General features: G+C 46.4%; 1 protein-coding gene across 3 annotated transcripts in view; it reads right to left on the reverse strand.

Moving 5' to 3' along the window:
* The window catches only part of LOC119389691 (serine/threonine-protein phosphatase 2A activator), a 332,541-nt gene that overhangs the window by 265,775 nt on the left and 44,166 nt on the right, over nucleotides 1–22,600 (reverse strand). For all 3 annotated transcript variants that reach the window (XM_049413688.1, XM_037657064.2, XM_037657057.2), the window contains one exon: nucleotides 11,819–11,936. In XM_049413688.1, coding sequence (XP_049269645.1) covers nucleotides 11,819–11,936 — 118 coding nt within the window. The remainder of the gene's footprint in view (nucleotides 1–11,818; nucleotides 11,937–22,600) is intronic.

Genomic DNA, 22,600 nt, shown 5'->3' on the forward strand with positions numbered 1-22,600 from the left:
GCGAAAGAGAGCCCAACACCGTCGCGTTTCACCAAAACATCGAGAAAGGGCAATTCTCCATTATTTTCTTCTTCAATAGTAAACTGAATGGACTTTTCTATGAAATTCAGGCGGTGCACAAACGGATCCAAATCTTCTTTGTTGGTAACACAAAAGCAGTCATCGACGTAGCGAAGGAAAATCTTCGGGGCTGGAGTGAACGATGAGAGCGCTCGGCGTTCCACAGACTCCATTGTCAAATTGGCGGCAATGACCGAGATTGAAGCCCCCATGGCTGTGCCATGTACTTGTTTGTAAAATTCGCCCTTAAAAACAAAGTACGTGTTAGACAGACAGAAGTGTAGCAGACTCACCAGATCTGGCACGTCAATAGGTGTTCTTTCGGCAAGAGTGGAGTCACATTCCAGGGCCTCCTTGCATACTTCAACTGCCAAATTAATGGGCACACTGGTGAAAAGTGACACCACGTCAAATGACACCATGACTTCACCATTGTCTAAGGACAGGTCCTTGGCTTTTTCAATGAAGTGGCTAGAATTCTGGACGTGAGTGTGACTCTGACCGGCCAGAGGAGACATCAGACGATGCAAGTAGCCAGAAAGCCTGTGACCGGGTGAAGTCCACGATGGGTCGTAATGGGACACCAGGCTTGTGGATTTTGGGGACGGCGTAGAGTGCAAGAGCAGAACCGTTGTGGCAGAGTAGCTTGTAGTAGAGTTTTTTGTGTTGGGCTGGAATGACCTGGAACACATCGGCGAGAAGTTTCTGAAAATCCTTCTGCAGTCTTGACGTTGGGTCTTTCTCAAGATGAGTGTACGTGTCTTCGTCAGAAAGCAGCACCAGCACTTTCTTGTCGTAGTCACTCCTGTTCATTATGACGGTCGCGTTGCCTTTGTCTGCGGGGAGCACCGCGATGTCCTCATTTTTACGAAGGCTCTTGATGGCGGCGTGTTGTACGGGCGTGAGCGGGGATTTATGTGCGTTTGAGCGCATGTTCGAGAGAACACTTATGGCGCGGGTGCGCGCTTCGTCACGGCGGGAGGGTTCCACACGACTGACAGCCCTTTCCACGGCACAGACAACTTTCTTTACGTCGGAAGCCGGGCCAACATTGAAATTTAGGCCGAAGTGCAACACATCGAGTTCCGCACAATTCGGGCTGTAGCTCGAAAGGTTGTGCACCGTTTCCCTGGGACTTTGAGCGCGCGTGTTGCTTCCTTGATGAGGCATCAACGTGCCCAGCTTGTTCATTTGCGAAAATTTGCTTCGGCGGAGTTGCATGCTTGCCTTGTAGTTGGCGTGCAACTGCACGCTGGGAAATTCTTCGGGACATTGATGCTCCAGTGGTGCTGAACTTGTGGCCGAGAAACGGAAAGTTGATTTACAGCAATACACACGGTATGAACTGACAGCGGCGAACAGAGCGTCGGCCGTCGATAAATTGACAAGCGGTGAAGCGCGTCAGCATTTATACATGTGCCGTCGAATATTCCAGCATTATCGCTGGTTGTCGCACAAGCTCTAGAATAAGCTCGAATGTTCGCGTCTTGCGTGCAATCTTAACAAAACGATTTACAATAATCGCGAAGCTTCTCGAACAATGAGGCGAGGTTTGCACTGAGCGTTGCTGACAGTCTGTGGGCGAAAACAGAATACAGCAAAAGTGATAATAAGAAACGCAAGTGGCAATGCCCCCCTCTGAAAAAGCATCGTCTCGATGCTTAAAACAGAACATGGGGGGACGGGGGGGGGGGGGCAATGCAAGCAACAATAAATAACAACAATAAAGCAAGAAAGTACAATAAACAATAAGCACAAGCAAGATAGTATAATAAACAATAAGCACAAGCAAGAAAGTACAATGAACAATAAGCACAAGCAAGAAAGTACAATAATAATGCAAAAGTACAGTTCTCAGAATCACTAACACGCGTAATATGGCTTGAGGCGCACGACATGGACGACTTCAGGTTGCGCACGGCGCCGCTCAGAGTTCGTATTGTCGTCAGGGACAATCTCATAGTCGAGTGCACCGAGGCATCGAAGTACCCTGTACGGTCCGAAGTATCATTGAAGAAGCTTCTCACTAATACCCCTGTCACACGGGGCAACTTAAGTGCACTTTGAGCGAGTGCACTTCGCCGGTAGTGTCATTTGCACGCTGTCACACAGGAACGCTTAGTGACACTCGCTGCAAAGTACACTTGCCGGCAAGTACGTTCGCCAAACTCACTTCGCTGCGACGGAGTGTCTATCCTCGGCAGCAGTGGCTTGCAAGTAAATACGCTAATGCAAAACGCGACGATCATGGTATTTTTAAACCATCGTTCTCGTTATTAGCTATACTGCCATGTATTCAAACAAATGATACTACAACAAAAAACCTCGCTACTCTCGCCCTCGGGCAGTTTGCGGTCACGTCCGCTAGGGGTATGCGGGAGCACATGCCGTGCAATGGCCGCGTCAGTCACGTTGTTTACTTTCTTGCACATGTGCAGGTCAGTCATTCTTTAATCATTTACGATGGCGTGTGCCACGGGTGCCACTTCCGCGAAGACAACGTGGTCCGACGCAGAGACGCGGGCGCTTATACGCCTTTGGGAGGAGCAAATGATTGCTGCCAAAACATGCTCCTAATGCCCGTCACCACTACGCGTCCTTTCTGCACCGGAGTACGCCATTTTTGTTTTCGATTCGTCTTGGATATGATACCATCTTGTCTCGGCTCGTGATGACCAATGATGTTATGCGGTTGCAATATTCATTTACGCGCAAAGTTCATTGTAAATTATATTCATGCCTATAATAAGCCATTAAACTGTGACCATTGCCAAAAATAACAAATATATGTTGCGCTACTGAACCACCAATTGCCACTGCCATCATTTCCAAAGCACATTTCTCTTTCTCGTGTAGCAGCGCACCGCCAAAGTGACACTCTCTAAGCGTAAGTGCACTCGCTCAAAATGACACTAAATTTGCCAGTGTGACCGGGGTATAAGTTCCCGTCGGCGTATTGGCGTCCATACCCATACACGGTCACCGGGTTGGTATTCCATGTGGCGTCGTCGAAGGTTGTAGCAGCGGCTGTCAGTCGTCTGCTGGTTCTTGATCTGTAGGCGGGCGAGCTGTCGTGCTTCTTCGGCGTGCTGTAGGTGGTCACATCGATGTTTTCCTCGTCGGTCACGTTTGGTAACATGGCGTCGAGCATCGTTGCCGGGCTCCATCCGTAGGCCAACTTGTATGGCGTCATCTGCGTCGTTTCTTGTATGGCCATGTTGTACGCGAAGGTCACATACGGAAGGATGGCGTCCCACGTCTTCTGTTTTGTTTCGTTTTGTTTCGGCATAGTGGGTGAGGTAGTCGGTAGCCACGACGATCCATTTATTTCCGCAAGTCGACATTGGGAACGGCCCCAGGAGGTCCATCCCGATCTGCTGGAAAGGTCGACGAGGAGGCTTGATCGGCTGAAGCAAGTCCGCAGGTCTTGTGGGTGGTGTCTTCCATCGCTGACAGTCTCGGCACGTCCTTACGTAGTGAGTGACATCGGCGGCAAGGCACGGCCAGTAGTACCTTTCCTGTACTCGTGCGAGCGTGCGGGAAAGTACCGAGGTGTCCAGCCGTCAGGTCGTCGTGCAGGGCATGCAGAATTTCTGGTCGCAGTCCCGAAGGTACAACGATAAGGTAGCTGGCTTGGGCCGAAGAGAAGTTCTTCTTTACGAGGACGTTGTTTTTCAAGGAAAATAATGCCAATCCTCGCCTGAATACTTTTGGAACAACAATGGTCCTGCCCTCCAAGTATTCCACTAGACCCTTCAGTTCCGGGTCGGCTCGCTGTCGTTCAGCAAAGTCGTCGGCAGTTATGGCTGCCGAGAAGCTGTCATCATCCTGGTCGTCGGGCGGTGGTGGGTCAACGGGGGCACGAGACAAGCAGTCGGCGTCAGAGCGCTTCCTTCCGGACTTGTACACGACGGTAATGTCGAATTCTTGAAGTCTTAGGCTCCACCGTGCGAGGCGACCTGAAGGGTCCATCAATTTAGCTAGCCAACACAAGGCGTGATGAGGTAGGGACGAACCATTGAGGTAGGCCAGATGATGGCGAGGCACTCCTTTTCTGTTGTGGAATAGTTGGCCTCTGCCTTAAACAGCGACCGGCTAGCATAACTGATAACCCTTTGTAGTCCGTCCGTCCCCTACACAAGGACGGCACCGAGTCCTATGCTGCTCGCATCAGTGTGAATCTCCGTATCGGCGTATTCGTCGAAATGCGCAAGTATCGGCGGCGTCTGCAGGCGTCGTTTCAGTTCACGAAATGCTTCGACTGGCGCTGTTTGCCACCTGAATTCGACGTCGGTCTTCGTGAGCTGCGTTAGTGGCTTGGCGATCCATGAAAATTCTTTGACAAAGCGTCTGTAATAGCCGCACAAGCTGAGAAATCGGCGCACGGCCTTCTTGTCGGTGGGTGGCGGGAAAGCGGCAATGGCAGCTGTTTTCTGCAGGTCTGGGCGCACTTCAGTCTTGCTGATCACGTGACCCAAAAACAAGAGCTCCTCGTACGCAAAGCGGCACTTTTCTGCCTTCAGGGTGAGCCCGAAGTTCTTGATTGCTTGAAGTACGGATTCAAGGCACTGGAGGTGTTCGTCGAAGTTCGAGGAAAACACAACGACGTCGCCCAAGTAAACAAGGCAAGTTTGCCACTTCAAGCGAGCTAATACTGTATCCATGACTCGTTGGAAAGTTGCAGGTGCTGAGCAAAGACCGAAGGGCATGACCTTGAACTCGAACAGGCCGTCCGGTGTTATGAAGGCAGTCTTTTCTCGGTCTCTCTCATCAACTTCGATTTGCCAGTAGCCGGTCTTGAGGTCCATAGAAGAAAAGTACTTTGCGTTGTGGAGTCGATCTAGGGCGTCGTCTATATGTGGGAGAGGGTACACGTCCTTTTTCATGATTTTGTTCAGGCGACGATAATCGACACAGAAACGTAGGGTCCCATCCTTCTTCCTCACTAACACCACAGGTGATGCCCACCGACTCTTGGACAGCTGGATGATGTCGTCGCGTAGCATTTTGTCGACCTGTTTCTTGACGGCCTCATGTTCTCACGTCGAAAGTCGGTATGGGCTCTGACGGATTGATCGGGCACTTTCTTCTGTTATGATGCGAAGTTTCGTGACTGGGGTCTGTCGAATTCTTGACGACGACGAGAAGCAGTCCTTGTATTGCAGGAGCAGGGTTTTGAGCTGGTCTTGCTTGACCTTCGGAAGGCTCGTGTTGACGTCAAAATCTGGTTCGGGACCTCGATTCGTCGAAGCAGGTTCGGCAGCATCGAAGAGGGTGAAACACCTCCACCAGATGTCACGTGGTCGTGATCTCAACGAATAGCGCAGGCAACATGTCCAAGATAAAACTCTTTATTTGGCCGAACTTGTGGCCGAGATACAGAAAGTTGATTTACAGCAATACACACGGCATGAACTGATAGCGGCGAACAGAGCGTCGGCTGTCGGTCAACTGACAAGCGGTGAAGCGCGTCGGCATTTATATATGTGCAGTTGAATATTCCAGCGTTATCGCCGGTTGTTGCGCAAGCTCTAGAATAAGCTCGAGTGTTCGCGTCTTGCGTGCAATCTTAACAAAATGATCTACAATAATCATGAAGCTTCTCAAACAATGAGGTGAGGTTTGCGCTGAGCGTTGCTGACAGTCTTTGTGGGCGAAAACCGAATACAGCAAAAGTGATAATAAGAAACGCACGTGGCAATATATACAGTCGATCCCGGATATATCGAACTCGAAGGGGATCGCGAAATAGTTCGATATATCGATAATTCGAAATACGAAATATGCGTATTTAAGGCTTTAATTAAAGCACTGCAGGCCTCGACACAGTTTTCTGAAATCGTAAAAAGCACGAACATGACGATTCGCTCACATATGCTGAAGAACAAGGCAAGAAGTCCGTCAACTTGTCTTTCTTCTTGCGCGCCGTGAATTCAAGTCATCGTCAATATTATGTAAACTTTCCAAATAAGTAAATTCAGCACCTTCCACCACAACAGCGGTGATCGACGCTGAACGCTGATGCGAGCTCTGTAGTGTCGTAAAGGGTTTAGCGGTGGCAGCGGCGGCTGGCATCTTCAAACCGCGCGGGTCCATTTCCGCAGCACCGACAACGTTAGCTATGATCTCGGCATCGATGCAGTCAGAAACAGCTACGTCGTTATCTGCACCGATGAAGTCACTCGCTGTACTCCCGTCCGATACGGCGCCCGGAAACGCTAAGTCGCAAAATTCACTCACGCACCGTACGCCGTAGTCGGCAGTCATGACGCGCCCGAAGTCGTCACCTGGCACCAACGCCCGTAAGGAAACAGTGCACGACAGTGCTTTACTTGACGTCGTTTCAAGCACCGGTCATCATTTTTATCGCTACTAGCGGGACAATGTTTAGTTTGACTCCCGAATGACGATTTATCAAGAACAAAGCGCGAAATACACACAGTACACATTCTGCAAGGGACAACGCTGCACCGCTGCACGAAGAAACATTTCTCCACCGTTGACATGTTGGCGATACCGATGGCACTTGTGGCTTTGCAGAAGGCAGCCGCTACTTTGGCGAGAAATGCGAAAAAAAGCGTAGCCTCTGAGATCAGCGTTTTAAAACCGAAAACACTAAAAATACGTCACGAGGTTGCGGATCTCAAAGGCCATGCTTTGCGGGCCCGCATGCCATGGTGCGCGAAGAGACAAGGAAGGGAATGCAAACATTACAACAAGACTGCGAAGTCACTTCGAATTCTCATTTTGGTGCCCTCGGCAATCAGCCTCTTTGAAAAACACTAGCCCATGCGTTAAAACCTGCGTACTGCGCGTAAAATATACCGGTGAACTGACAAGCGCTGCGCAACGAACTAGAGCAATGCAATTTCGTCACCTGCGCGCGACGAGGGATTGGAACTTATAAGAACGCGGCCGAAAAATGATCAATTGTTGTTTGGAAAAATGCACTTTCTGGGCTACGGCGCGGGGCAGCGTTCGATATAGCGGATGTTTTGCTGCGCGGGAGTTCGATATACGTGCACACCAACCCCATACTTTTGCATGGGAAATTCAAGGGGATTTCTCAACTGTTCGATATAGCCAATAATTCGATATATCCGAGTTCAATATATCCGGGATCGACTGTATAGGCTTAAATGCAGAAGAGTAACTTCGGTTGCTTAAAGGTTATAAGTATAAACGTAGAAAAGCGGAAAATCTGGACCACCAGACTCTACTACACCAACAAAGAGATGCTGATCAGCAGCGCAAGAAAAATCTTGTATATTAACTTTCCCAAACAACCCACCGAACATTAATAAGATTTTTTAAAAAACACTTTAACATATTGGAACAGAGCAAGTGACTGTCCAAAATTTTCACTTCCCCTCCGGGTGTGGTATACAGGCGGCCAAGAAGTATCAGGAATCATTTAATAAATTCAAAGATAGGTACAAAGCCTCAAATCAGGCGTCGCCCTCGCGGAAAAGGAAGATGCAGAGTATGCAAACACATGCAGACAACAATGGTGGCAGAAAGCACATCTTCAAATTTTAAGCACAGGATAAGTGGTGCACTCGACTGTGACTCAAGCAATGTCATATACCTTTTGGAATGGCCGCACATCTGTGAGTGAGCTAATTAAATGCAGCGGACTACCCCTGGTGACGAAGCGCAACCGTGTCTGCCGATTAAAGTTTTTATTTCAACATGCAATACGTAGGCCTGACAGACACGACTTTTAGAATTAGGTTCAACAGCCATCGGTCACATGTACGTTCCCCACACGGCCTTCCGCTTTCTAAACATATTGCATTGAAAGATCACAACTTAGATGGTATCTTGGAAAACAATTTTCGAACAACCAGAGAATGGAAACGTGAATCTTACTTTATCTACAAATTCAACATGATAAAAAACGGAATAAATGAACACCCAGGCACCCTCTCTGCATTACGATCATTAAAATGCGCAAACGCCATTCTCTAATCAGTCCCCGGCCCCTTGCCGCCCATTGCAAGGATAATAATGTTTTGAATGACACCGCTCCTTGGTGCAGCTGTAAGCTTATGCGTCTCACTAACCAGGATTTATCTGCCACTTCAATCACAGCCGGCATGCATAGATAAGTGGTCCCGGATGTCTTACAGTGTAGTGTACGTCATATAGCACTGTACTTGAACTGTCACTACACAGACAAGCTTTTACTCCATCTTTTTCCTCAACACCCCTTCTCTTTCGCTACACCTTTTCTCTTCCAAAAAGAGCCAATGCACTTAATAAATATTGACGGCATGGCAACACTACTGGCCTCTTCAGGTCTTACACCCACGCCGACACGTAAAAGCATGCGCTGAAAGCTCTCAGTCCCCACCCCACCAATTCCTTTCCTCTTCATTCCTCTTCATTATGCATATGGTGTGAATAGTGTATCACTATTAGAGGTAACAGAGTACAAATATTTAGGCCTGTGGATCACTAATAATCTTTCTTGGAATAAGCACATAAATACTGTTGTTTCTAGTTCTCTGCGCAAACTGTTTTTCTTGAGACGCACATTGAAGTCATCTACACCTACTGTTCGTTTCTTAACATACAATTCATACATTCGACCGTTGTTGGAATATGCAGTGATTCTCTGGGACCCATTCACTTTAACCAATGTTAAAAAACTTGAACGCATACAACATAAGGTTGTTCGATTCATTTTCAATCCCTACGGCCGCACATCTGTGAGTGAGCTAATTAAATGCAGCGGACTACCCCTGGTGACGAAGCGCAACCGTGTCTGCCGATTAAAGTTTTTATTTCAACTTGTAAATGGACATTATAACGTCAACACTTCAAATTATTTTTCTTACTCAACAGGTTATCAAACCAGGCAAAGGCATGCTTTAACCATAGTTCCCTTTAACACAAGGAATAACTGTTTTAAATATTCTTTTTTTCCTAGGACTATAGCAGACTGGAATAATCTTAATACTGAAATTGTTTCTCAATAGTCCTTAGCAATGTTTGAAAAACATCTGAATATGTTATGAATTTGTGTTTGTGTAATTTTATTTGCTCGTTACCTGTGTTTATTGAATTCTTACAAATGTTTGAACAAAGCCTGCAATTTTTATGTGCTGAACTGCTTGTACTTTTTCATGTATATCCACCCTGCTAAGATCTGGTACCAGATCGCAGTATCTATAAATAAATAAAATAAATAAATAACACAGTAAACATGAAACAAGGTGCTGCGCGAAGTCCGTGTTTACTTCGCGCAGCACCTTGTTTCATGATGGACGACCGACTCGCCCAGCAACATGCATTATTGAACACAGTAAACGTCGAGGAAAGACGTCAAAAATGCCACCAGTGGCCTTACACCGGAAGGTGCAATACTAGACGTACGGGGTCATTATACTGTCTGTTTAGGGGAAGAAGGTGGGGACGCAGAGGCTGTATTGTCAAAATATGGCATCCCTTCCTGAACTAACACAAGGTTCGCATTCAGGAAAGTCATTCTTACTGACCCTCTTGACGGTGCAAGTTGCAGCACTCGCTACAACTTGCAACGTCACGCGCGCCAACTGGCTGACGCGGGCCAATAAACGACCGTTAACTTATCGGCCTACCGCTGCAACGTAGCCGGCGAGTCGCGGCCGCAGCTAATTTCCTTCGCTCAAACCACGGCTGAGAGCAGCACGTTCGCTGAGCGCAAATACGCTAGTCACGTGGTTCTTTTTGTATTTCGCGGGCTTTCTTTGCAGCTTGAAAAAAATTGTATAGTATGTAAGACTTTTTTTATCGCTAATAATGCAGTGGGGGTTTCTGAAGATGCTCTTGAACTTTTCAAGTCGCATTTCTTGCCTAAAGTCAATATTCAGCAATTTAGTTAAATAATCCTAATTAACAAATTATTTAATTACAAAACAAAAAATTGTCTGTAGTGTGCAAGGTGGCTGTGAGCAATTTGTAACTGATTTCACTCGCCTGCCTCTAATATTATATTTTTTAACCCTTGGCTCAAGATAGCTGGGACACCCGGTATATATACATATATTTACGTCCATACAGACGTCACTGTGCCAAAGACGCAGCATTGCAAGCTCGCAAAGCAGAGGCTAAGTACAGTGCAGACCACTTATAACGTAACCGCATATAGTGCAGGACCGGTTATAATGCGGTCTTTTTCGACTCCCGTTCACCCTCCCATAGAACCGCATGTATACGCATACCGCTTATTGTGCAGTCCCCCAAGATGAAATACCGTTTATAATGCGGTTGCGGGAAAATATTTCTGACAAACGCGGTAGCGAGTGCGGTTCTCAAAGGAAGTACGCCGCTGGGGAGGGAGCGACGAGGTCGTTACGAAGGGCGAGGGCACGCACAGTGAACGAACGAGGGGCGGAGGGAGGAAAAAGACCGCGGCAGCGCTGTGCGGGCTCGCCGAGTAGGGAAGGATGGTGGTTGCCTAGGCGACGGAGTAGCCTTTGCACCGGCGCCGGCAAGGCGGCAAGGCTCGCGGCCGCTTGCCGGCAGCGCGTTACGCGTGGAACGTACGATCGCGTCCTCATCAAGTGCGCTTTAAAGTAAGTTTCCTGTCGGGAAAAGCGTCGTCGTTATCACACTTGCTACAGATATCGCGTTTGCGACCTCGTCCGCAAATTGAAAAGTTTTGCGGCTTCATGACGCGAGCTTTCGCTTTTCTGCCAGTGCGCGGACTTAAACGAGCTTGGCGGGCTTTTGTCGCCGTTGATCTCCGGCCGCGAACACAAACTTCGTATCACGCGCGCTGTTCTTAAGTTAGTGCTTGAGTGCGATCTTTTCGACGTCCGATCTTCATGTTGTCTTGGACAAACTTCCCACAACATGCTGAACGGCACGCTAGGCCTAATCAGCGTTGGTTGCTTTTCGGTAGCGGTCGCGGGCGATAAAAGTTGCGGTTTGGTGCGGAATCCACGAAACTTTTTGCGATGGCTGCACTTGAAGGGAAGAGAATCATATAGTTAATGAAAACGAGGGCATGGTTGCCACATGCAACTCTCGAATTGTGGTTCCGGATTCGATTGCAATGTCTTGGACATCGCGTGCGCGCCCGTGAAATCGAACGATCGGTACCGCTCAGCACGTGAAATTTCGGTCGCGATTCGACATGGTTTCTGTGTAATGCGCATACCTCGAGGTGGCCTGAAACGTAGTCGGCGAATTTCCGCGATGGCACTTTGTTTTGTTTGCTTTTTTCCCCCGTGTTCATTTCGTTGGCAATGCAGGTCTTTGGCGGTTAATTTTTGAACATTCGGACATTTAAGCGGTTGTAAGCGCCCCAAATCGCATATGTCGATTGTCGGATACGCGAGGCTACATGCTCAACACGTTTTGCGCAAGTGCAGCCTTTGAAGAAGGTTGTTTTGGTTATAGTGCGGTACCGCTTATAGTGCGGATATTCGCGACTCCGGCGACTTACGTTATAAGCGGTCTATACTGTACCAAGCTCACAAAGCGGAGGCAATTCATCATCGGAGAGACTCGAAAAAGCCAACTCGCGAAGCCGAGGCAACGAAGGCCACTGCAACAAAATTCAGCAAGGGGATCATCATGTACAGGCAGCTTCGCTGTGTAGCCAGCTTCACGGAGTGGTTGCCCACAGGTTTTGATGATAAAATCAGTAGCAAGTGAGGTTCTTTCCTGTCTTCACCTACTTTCTTCCAAACTGCTTTTGCACACCCCTTGGCAAGGCTACTGCCCAACAAGTCAGAGAAGCAACATGGAAAGTTGAAATTCCTACCTGTGCCATAGTCAATGCGAGTCATGTTTCCAAAGCTGTCAGTGAAGTAGGGCACCAGCTCGATGAGGGCGCAATGTAACTTGCTTGGAAGCGCCTCACTCAAAAGCCGCACACTCCCCTGCACATCAACCAAAGGCTCAGAATCACCCACCTGGTAATTAAACACACAATGCTATGCTACGGTCAGTCAGAATCTATCCTTTCATGGTGAAATTCACAATGGCATATTCAGATGGTCATATCTGAGTAGTATGGAAGTGCTGCAAGGTTTATGCAGGAGAGCGACTAAGCGTAAAGAGACCCTGAAACCATTTTCACAACGTCGTATAAACACATTAAGCAGGTAAAGCAAGTCAAAAGGGTCATCAGCAGGCTGCTTCATTCTCTCTCCATTAGTTTATTATAAGGCTTTCAATCAGTGAATTGCCACAGCTAGTAGCACTGCTGTTTTCAGCCAACCCTCCCCATGGTACCTTCCTTGGGTGAGCACACAGGCAACCAATTCTGATAGGAACTTCTCACACACGTTGCTGCCAATTTTTCAAACTGAATTGTGAAGAAATATTGTTTGTGATAGTTTGAACTTCTGAAGGAAAAAATTGTAGCGCAAAGCAACACACGGACAGACAGAGAGGACGGGACTGGCGCTACCTGCTTAATGTGTTTATACGACGTTGTGAAAATGGTTTCAGGGTCTCTGTCTGTCCGTGTGTTGCTTTGCGCTACAATTTTTTCCTTCAGAAGTCATGAACCAACTAGCCCAACAAAACGTATTGATAGTTTGAACACCTTGCAATTGATTGTAAAAAGAAAAAGAATACACAATCACAATTGGCATCTTCCACCAGAGAGCGATCGTCATCTGCCTGTGCTGCAATGTGCTCCATGTTTGATGCGAGCTGCATGACTAGTGTTGGTCTTGAGGTTTCTGTTCTCCAGGTATTGCCCTTGCTTTATTGTGGGCTGCAAATCTAATGAATGCTTACATGCCAAGTATCCCTATGCAAGGAAACCCACAAGAGGAGCGAGTCACTGCAGCACATCCATACAGTCAGCAGCAGCATCATGCTCTTGCCATCTGATCTATGTCAGGATCCATATGGCTCAGGCCCGTAGCCAGGAATTTTTTTCGGGGGGGGGGCCCACTTGCTGAAAGCCTTGACTATTTGAGAAAAACACCTATTTTCATTATTTATTTTTGGTAAAACACCATGTATCATAAAAATTTCGGGGGGGGGGGGGGGGGAGCCTGGCTACGGGCCTGATATGGCTATAACTTCACCATCAAAGATACCAGCTCACTTTATGTGCTTCAGCGATCGTTATCAGATAGCTTTGTCGGCCCACTTCTTAGCATTAGCAGATTATCAGCCTACTGGAGAAAATGTGAGTGGCCAGTAAATAATACTGGCCACTTACACCACCTGGTGGCATAGTGCTCAACTATAATGCCTAGAATATTCTATGCACTACAGCTGAAACAAGTGCCAGCAATGGCTGCGGGAGGAGCAACCGTCAGCAGCAATGACTGTGCTCTCAACAAGTTGAGGAAGGCAACAGCCAACTGTTGTTGCCCTCTTCAACTTTATGCAAAGTGTGTCGCTTAATTTAAGGTGTGAATGATTTTATAAAGTTGTAGCCTATGCGCAAACATAATTCAAAACCCTTTAACACTTTCAGACGCTTTGCACACAAGTGTGTACGCCACTTATTTATGCTAGTTTGTGTCGACCAGTGGCTATGAAAGAACAAGATACATTAATGTCTCGATAAGATGAACCATGTGTCTTCATTTAGCTTTATTTTGACTGTTCTTTTTAATTTAGCTTATTTTGCATATGATCACTTTGCTGAAGGCACTACCACGTTCGTAAAGTGTAATTTCCATTGCTCGCAATGAACATAACCGAAAACGAATTTGCATGGCCTGATATTTGATTCTATTGATGAAAAAACAGAGCATAAATGACTTCAGAATGTATAAATATTTAATTACTATTTAATTATTAATAATTGTAATAAAACTCATAAATCATTGTATTATGACATTATTTTTGTTGCAATAGAATACTAAGTGCCTTGAAATAATTTTGTGTAAATTTGACACATTTACAGATAGTTCTTCATAGGTGGCGTCTGAAAGGGTTAACGAGGCCTTACAACACTATGTGAACACAAAAAACGATCAATAGTGAAGGCTCCTATGAAAACGTGGCCCAAATATCACGACACTGCCTGGAGCCGGGAATTAACAATTGTGTGTCCAAAACAGCCAAAAAATAATTAGCTCTCTCCCTCGCAACACCATTCTAACTACACAGAAGCAGGCCCAACAAGTGCTGGCTGATTTTATAGACAACATGCTAGCGGATGATCTAAGAGCCCACCATCACAGCTACCACAGGGTGCTGCCAGGTGCTGGCATCAGGAGTGGCCGACGTGTTCCAAAAGAAAACAAATAGACAATGCTCAGGGCCATGACACATTGCCCCTGTGGAAAATAGCAATGAACAGTGCAAAAACATTTTTTTCCCTGCTTATTGCGATGCATTGCTCCCTTGATCCCCACCCCTCCCTCCCAAGTAGCTGCCAGCGCACTCATGGCAACAAAAGGAGAGAAGGTACACAGCTGTGTGATAATCCTGCTTATACTGGATGAATTGTAAAAGTGTGCGCGGCAGGAGATTCAAGAGGCAAGCAAGTCCAATACATGATTCCAACTGAGTGGGCCCGCCTGGAAGCAGCAGATCCAGCGTCAACCTTGAAGCGAAACAAGCTCTCACAGTGTGCCACACACAAGCCACAAAAAGATCATAGACTTTTGTTGTGCATGTCATTGCGGAGGAAATGCATCGTTTCCTGAAAGAAGCAGGCATCGCACAATGGAGAGCAACCTGTGCATTAGAAACTTCGGGTAAAAAGTGACTGACACTTTGCTAGTTTGTATGAAACGGGTCACTCGCAACAATTGCCTCACCGGTGAGTAGACCATTAATTTTAGTGTGCATTAGTTTTAATATCATGCAGGCTTCTTGAAGAGTGGAGTGTACTTTCGTTTAGGCAATGCACTTCGATAAATTATGGACGTATGCAAAATTTGGTTATGTTTAGTCTGTTCTTAGAATTACTGATGCTCAAATAAAGTGGCCTGAATATTTTCAGTGACACACTTTTGTCTGCGTGCAACATTGTAGAGAAGCCTGAAGTAGACTCATGAGGAAAGCATGCATGCTATGCTAGAACTTGTTTTGTGGTGTATGCAGACAATATTGTGTTCTCATTTAACGCAGTTCGTTGGCAGTTCATCTGCTCACAAGAAATTTAGCAGCAACTGCAAACAGCGTTTGTTCCAGCTTTTGGAGCATCTGACCTGCGCACTGCACCGCTAGTTTGCTTTCAAGTGATGCACTTATGCTCACAAAAATGAACTTGTTGAACGCAGGCCATAGCTAATTTCTGGAACTCTAATGCTGTTAAGTGAAATAATATGCAATTTGTTTCAATTATTTATTCACTTTTCACGTTATAATGATGCTTTCATTACTCATGCAAGCTTGCATTTTAGATGCAAATCTTATTCATATGTAAGTGGTGCATTTGTAATGTTTGTGTTTTTATCTGTCAAATGGAAATTGGGCAGTACAATACGCATAACTTCCCGTGTGTGAGAAAATGACTTGGAAGCGAGGACTGCTACCCCAACTCTCCTGTCCCGCACAAGTGCTCGCACCTTTTGGAGATACCTGTTAAACACGAAAAGTTGCCTTCTTCAACAGCTGGCTCGCTTGAAAGGCTCTTTATTTTTGAAAAAAGAAATCTGATGCAGCTCACCGAAAAGGCTGGAAGTTTGTATGCACAGCGTGACTATTTGCACTCTTTCGTCATTGAAATCCTTCAGACCGATTATTATAGGGTGATCAGCAGCAAGCACCTTTTTGCCTTCCATGAACCACTGCAATTCAAGGCCAAAATCTGCAAACTTCCGCACAGTGCTTAGCAAAAGTGCCACCATAACCCTCAATATTGCACCCTCGCCAGCATAAGCAGCATTTTTTGGATTTGCAAATAGTAGGCTTGGAGGACCCTGTGTGCGTGATTGAAGACATCCTGGCCATTGGCCACACTTTCAAATAGCATGACTCACCTGCAACAGGTACCCAAGTGGCACCCTGAAGCACCCACAAACCTCCACCCTGACCCAGCAAGCCACAAAGAAACGAAGTCACTTGGCTGGGGTTGGCCACTATCGATCACCTTCTTCTTCCAGCACTCGCTACATGCAACCGCTGCCAACCAAGCATCTCTCAGCCAAAATGAACGTGGTCCCACAAGCAAGAACTTTTGAGTTGAGAGCTCTGATAACACAGTTGCTTCCGATATTTGTTTTGAGCTTACATTCAATATACACTGCTGTCAGCAATGAAAACTTCCTTGTATATTTAATAGAACTGCAAATTGGGCTAGATGGTGAGGATTCATTGTGGGCAAAGCGCGAAAAAGGTAGACGGAAAAGAGGAGAACGACACAAGACAGGCGCTCCTGTCTTGTGTCGTTCTCCTCTTTTCCATCTACGCGCTTCGCCCACAATGATTCCTTGTACATGTTAATTCACTAAGTCTGTAAATTATATTGAGGTGCGGCTATAAAATTAAAAATATGAGCACCTTAACCCTTTCAGACGCCACCTAAGAACTGTCCGTAAATGTGTCAAATCGATACAACGTTATTTAAAGGCACTCAGTATTCTATTGCAACAAAAATAATGCCATAATATGTTCATTTATGTGTGTTATAGTAACTAATCTTAATTAAGATGTAATTAAATATCTATTTATCTTTAAGTCATCCATGCTCTGTTTTGGCATAAATAGAATGAAATCTCAGGCTAGAAATATATTGCAAATTCATGTTTCGTTATGTCCATTTTGAGCAAAGAAAAATTAGACTTTTCACATGGCTTGCAGGAAGCGGCACATCAAACGACTTGTTGAACGTGGTAGTGCCTTCAGCAAAGTGGTCATATGCAAGGGTACACGGCAAAATGAAGCTAAATGAAGACAAACTTATTATGCAAGAGGTTCAGTTCATCCAAAGCTCAATATATCTTGCTATTTCTTAGCACCTATTTGATGCAAATAGCAAAAACAAGTGGTGACAATTGTGTACATAGTGTCTCAAAGGGTTAAAGACCAACGCCAGTTGGTCCGTGTGTGGCCACAAACTTGCCATCCTCCAATATACTGGAAATTGGTACCCAAATGCACAGTGAACATCAGTGCCGCACCGACGGGGGAGGAGGGGGGTTTCGGGAGTTGTAACCCTCTCACCCCCGACCTACACCCCCCCCCCTTCCACCCCCGTAACTGCCCCGCTATTCTTCTCACCGGGAGTCCAAAGTTCATTTCATATCAAGAGGTGTCTTGAGGTCGACTTTTCCTGACTGGCTCTTGACATGTGTTGTATTCACTCATCTACTCCTAAATTGAAAGAACGCACACTGCATGCTCTACAGCTCTGCGTTCACTTCCATGGAAGCAGCTTTCCGAGACAAAAGATGCTTTCACGGGTTGTCAGTCTGGCCCCTTTTTTATTTTCTTACCCCCTTGATTACTGCCACGGTGTTAGAATAGGTTAGGTGTACCGACGCGCCGCCTCCGCTGCACAGTCTCCCCGCCGAACACGGAGACGCGCTTCGCATTTTTTCCGACAGGCTGCGCTGGGTGTATCGAGGCTTCAGGTCAGCCGCTTCAACGGGGGCCGCGTCGCATTACAAAGCTGCATTTGCGACAACTCTTCAACTGCTGGCCATTCGTTTTTTATCAGAGTAACCGCACATATCACTCTGATTTGAAAGTAAATGCACAACATCAAGAAAATTCAGTGGCGGTAGCCAACAGATGGAAACACATAGGAAATATAGCTTCTGCGAACAGCGATAATGAGTTTACAGGTGAACACGAAGTTAAAAAATATTTCAGCTCGTGCACAAATAAGGCCACCGTGGCAAATTGGGTGAGGCCGCCATGACGAATAATAATAATATCTGGTGTTTTATGTCCCAAAACCACGATATGATTATGAAAGACGCCGTAGTGGAGGGCTCCGGAAATTTCGACCATCTGGGGTGCTTTAACGTGCACCGACATCGCACAGTACACAGGCCTCTACCATTTCACCTCCACTGAAATGTGACCGCCGTGGCCGGGATCTAACCCGCGACCTTCGGGTCAGCAGCCGAGCACTTTAGCCACTGATCCACCGTGGTGGACCCGAACTGGGTTAGTCAAAAAGAAAAAGGTATTCCCTGAAAAAGAAAGCGGGGGCAAGGGGGGGGGGGATGACGTTTCACTAAATGACGGTTGTCGAAGAAAGCAACGCATTTGACAATGGTTGTTTAGAAATTCCTCTCACGGGTTTTCGTTGTGCATGCACCATACTGGATGGATCCAAGCAGCCGCTTTTGGAATGTTTACACGTGCTGGCTGGCGCGTGGCAATGAAGGATGTCCGTTTAACGACCATTACAACATGACTCACCACGTGCCATTCTGACTGTGCCTCTCGTTATTCGTCACAGCCATGCTGTTTGTTGCAGTAGCAGAAGTAGAACTTTGTGCCCTGCTCTGGGTGCACAAACGTGAAATGGTCATGCTCGTTCCCTTTCCGCATCCTAACCATTCGCTTTCCGGCTTTTTCTTTCGGGAATGATAGGAATTGAGAGTGACACCATATTCCGTGACGTCACTGTCTGACCCGTTAAAGCTAACACGCCAAACCAGACGGGGCCCCATTCGTGCAAATACGTTCGCCAGTCGAAACGCCTGCCACCCAAATGCTAGCCTATTTGAAATAGCTTATCCTTGTTCATCGTGTCCTTATTTACACAACTTATATTGTCCAGATGGGCAAGAAGTGTTTTGTGCCGCAATGCAACTCGGGCTACAAATCGTGCACGGAGAAAGTTTCCCTTTTTGCTGCTCTGAAGGATAGTACCATTCTACATTCTTTCGTATCATTTAGCCGCACCATACAATACTCGAGCTAAAGCAGCTTTTTCAGGCAAAAATATGTAAAATTCGTAGATCGAGCCAATACTCTGATAAAATTCTTGGCTCACCATAACGTATATATCTTGCAGTCTATTTATTTCGAATATATCAAAGAGCGGCTTCGTAGCCTTCGGTCACAAGCTGCCGCCCACTTTATTGCATTCTCTTTCAATCCCGTATTTTCCGACGTGGGAGCGGCGCGTCACGTGCTAGTGCACACCCCAAAAGACCTAAATAGAGTTATTCTATTCCATTACATTACAACATTCGTCTTGTCGCAAATGTTTACGGAATTTGCAAATAAGCGGTTCGTAGTAAAAGATTCTCTAGGGTCACTTGATCTCATATGCGAAATGCCCCTTACGCATATCTGCTCTTTTATGATGCTGACCGCAAATACATCAATTAATCTTTCGAGGGCAAATGAAGGGTGAATTCAACACTCATCACGCAACTGCAGATTTACTTGTGTAGACAAAATGCGGGCACGATCGCCTAGGCGACGGTGTTGCCGAGGCCGAAGGTGGTGTTTATGAGCTTCACGCCGCATGCCGAACCGTCATGCATAAAACACTGCTAAGTTTTTATATTTAACTTATGTGTATGATATTACAAACCACACAATCCTCACAGGGCCTTGCGATATCGCTAAACATGCTAAAACACCGAACGTTAGAAGCATCAGGTTTGCGCTGGGTATAGCCAGGCGGCCACCGTCCCGCGCGCGCCTCCTTTCGGCAAGAAAGGGAAAGAGGTCCCCGATTTCTCCACATTCCAACGCGCCGTTGCTCCACTTAAACTATTCTAACACCGTGATTACTGCTATAGAGCATGCCATGGCAAATATAACAATGGAACACATCGAGGGACGAGCTCTCAGCAGTGGTGTAGCCAGAAATGTTTTTCGGGAGGGGGGGCTGGCATGTCAACACAAACACACACACACACACAAACAAACACACATGCTGTGTGTGTGTGCATATGTGTGTGTGTGTGTGTGTGTGTGTGTGTGTGTGTGTGTGTGTGTGTGTGTGTGTGTGTGTGTGTGTGTGTGTGTGTGTGTGTGTGTGTGTGTGTGTGTGTGTGTGTGTGTGTGTGTGTGTGTGTGTGTGTGTGTGTGTGTGTGTGTGTGTGTGTGTGTGTGTGTGTGTGTGTGTGTGTGTGTGTGTGTGTGTGTGTGTGTGTGTGTAAGCGCTCGAATCGCAATTCACTAAAAGTTCAAAAGCATATGCTTACAGTGGCTAACTATAACACGTACATGTTCAAAAGTAAACAAAAGCTAGCGTGCGACGAGCCATGGAGTCGAGCAGTCTGCAAAAGTGCTGGCAAATCTTGCGTCGGATGGGATTGCAGAGCATTTTACCTCAGGAGTCTAGTTTCACCACCTATGCAGATGGCATTCTCAGTATGTATACGTATACTGGCAACAAATGAGCGGAGATCGACCAATGTCCCATACGTCCTTGTAAACATCCCGTAGGGGGCCACGGCTGTTGTTGCAAGCCAGTGGTTTAAGATAAATGAACCACGATTCCAGTAGTTCTCCTCTGCCCCACTTTCGTTCCCGAGCCAACGTATCGTTTGAGTCGAAGCTATGTCCTGTGCAGGGGTGTGAACGGGTGCATATGTGGCGAAACGTCTATGTCATTTTGGTAATTGTTTTTTTAATTGGAGTAAACGTTTTACAATCATGAATTCACCTGTATTTTAGAACATTTGTCATCCAAAGAGATGTGTACATCATGCATCTGCGATTTTCTCGTGGAAACGGAGCACTTTCTTTGTTCCCAGCCCGCGCGGCACATGGCCATTTCATCGTTTTATAGCCCTGACACAAGGGCACTCTGCAGTCCTTTACGCGAAGGGGACATCTTTCGGAAAGGCCTTAATGTGCAGTGACACTGTTAGAAGGTGCCACTCTAGCGTCGCCAGCGCGAAGTCGGCAACGGGAATGACAGCAGGTTAGGTCGTTCCGTACGCAAGCACACACAGCGAAAAGACGTGTTTGGAAAACAAAACTTTAATCTAGCAGTATCCCAGCTCCAGGAATTTCAGCAGTACAACACTTAAAGGGACCGACAACTGGCCAGAACGGGTGATTAGATCCTGGTGGAAACGAAAAGGCCGTGAATTATAGTGACAGATTCCAGAATACCTTTCGCGATCTGAGTAGGATTTTTATTTTTAAATCGCGTTTAAAAGTAACAAAAACCGGTATGTCGCACAGCCTAGCGCGAGCGCCATGAACTAGACGTATGCAGTCTTAAGCACTTTGTTGTACGTAGTCCAACACTTTTACACGCACCAGAACGAGGGCTGAAATTTTGAATATGTATGTTATTGTCCAATCCCGTTTGTTTCTAAGGTAAAAGAAGTAAAGTATGAGATGCGGCGCTGCTTTCGTGGCTTCCAGTGAAACAGAGCCTGCGGCGCATGCGCGCGGCGTCCAGCAGCGTTTCCCGCATAGCTCGACTCTTGTCTGCTCTCGTCGTATCGGACTTTTGAAGAGTAGCACGCGAGTTTGCGCTGCTGCTCGCAAAATGCCATCGACTTACTGTTCTGTGGAGGATTGCTACCACTTCATGAACAACACTGCTGGTGTATCCCAACGTTTGTGTATCCTACCACTTGTTTCGTTTTCGAAGGCTTAGCTTGGCTTGGCTTGACTAAAATGTGATAAAGCGACCTGTGTACGGCCAAAGTACTTCTATAAGAAGCCCCAGAAAAACGCTATAATTATTGTAAAATAATTTAATAGGCTAGAAAGCAGTAGTCGCGGCACCGCAGGCTTTGCAAACGTAACAATGCCTTTTTATACTTGGGGCATAACTTGTCACCACTGCTGGCGTATAATTGCTATCGCGCTCACTTCTCACTGTTTGCAGCATGTGATATTAAGACTGCATAATCGCTGCAGATCGAAAAACTCTGATTACAAATGTTTTACGGCGTTCTCCGCGTTACCACTCCGTGATTAGAAGCTCTGACCGGTAAGCTTCCTGTTGCACTCAAGAAAACGGGTACCACAAAAGTTGGTTGTCGGTCCCTTTAAAGCAAAGTAACATACGTATTCTTGAGCCATAAAACCCAACATAACTAACATACGTATAAAATCGATCAATCATTTACAAGAGGCAGTATCACACAATTAACAAACAGTAGTAGGTATTTACGCAGGCTGTACATTTAGGTTAACAGCATACGTCAATCGAGTTAACAGTAGCTAAAGATGTAAAAGTTCGAAAGTATAAACAGATGAAGGCATACGTGCGATGACCGGAAGCGTTGAGTCCCTGACGATCGGATGAGAGAAGTCACAGAGAGGCCTGGCACGACTGCGATGTTGGCAGAGTTTCAACGTTGATCTTTCCGGGGGCTAGTGCTTGAAGGTGATCTCAAGCAAGCTGACCTAACTTGAGATTGAAGTTCCGATGCCTTGCATATATTAATTACACGTATCAGCTAGACGAACGGCTAAGTTTAGGTAGCTAGCCAACACTGAGCTACACTAAAAACTTCCAGAAGGGATATTTGCTGATCTGCTTCCACACCACGTTAGACAAGCAACTAGGCTGATTAGCAGGGCGATATTCCTTTGTGTCCCCCCTTCTCTTACTGGGGAAAAAGGGACCTCCACATGAGTCAAATCATGCGCGTTTCATTGTTACCAACTCGGCCCTAAAAATATATTGACCACGCCCCTTTTTAATTATGGAAGGGCACTCAACTGAGCA

The sequence above is a fragment of the Rhipicephalus sanguineus genome, chromosome 1 (assembly GCF_013339695.2).
Source record: "Rhipicephalus sanguineus isolate Rsan-2018 chromosome 1, BIME_Rsan_1.4, whole genome shotgun sequence".
Classification (NCBI taxonomy): domain Eukaryota; kingdom Metazoa; phylum Arthropoda; class Arachnida; order Ixodida; family Ixodidae; genus Rhipicephalus; species Rhipicephalus sanguineus.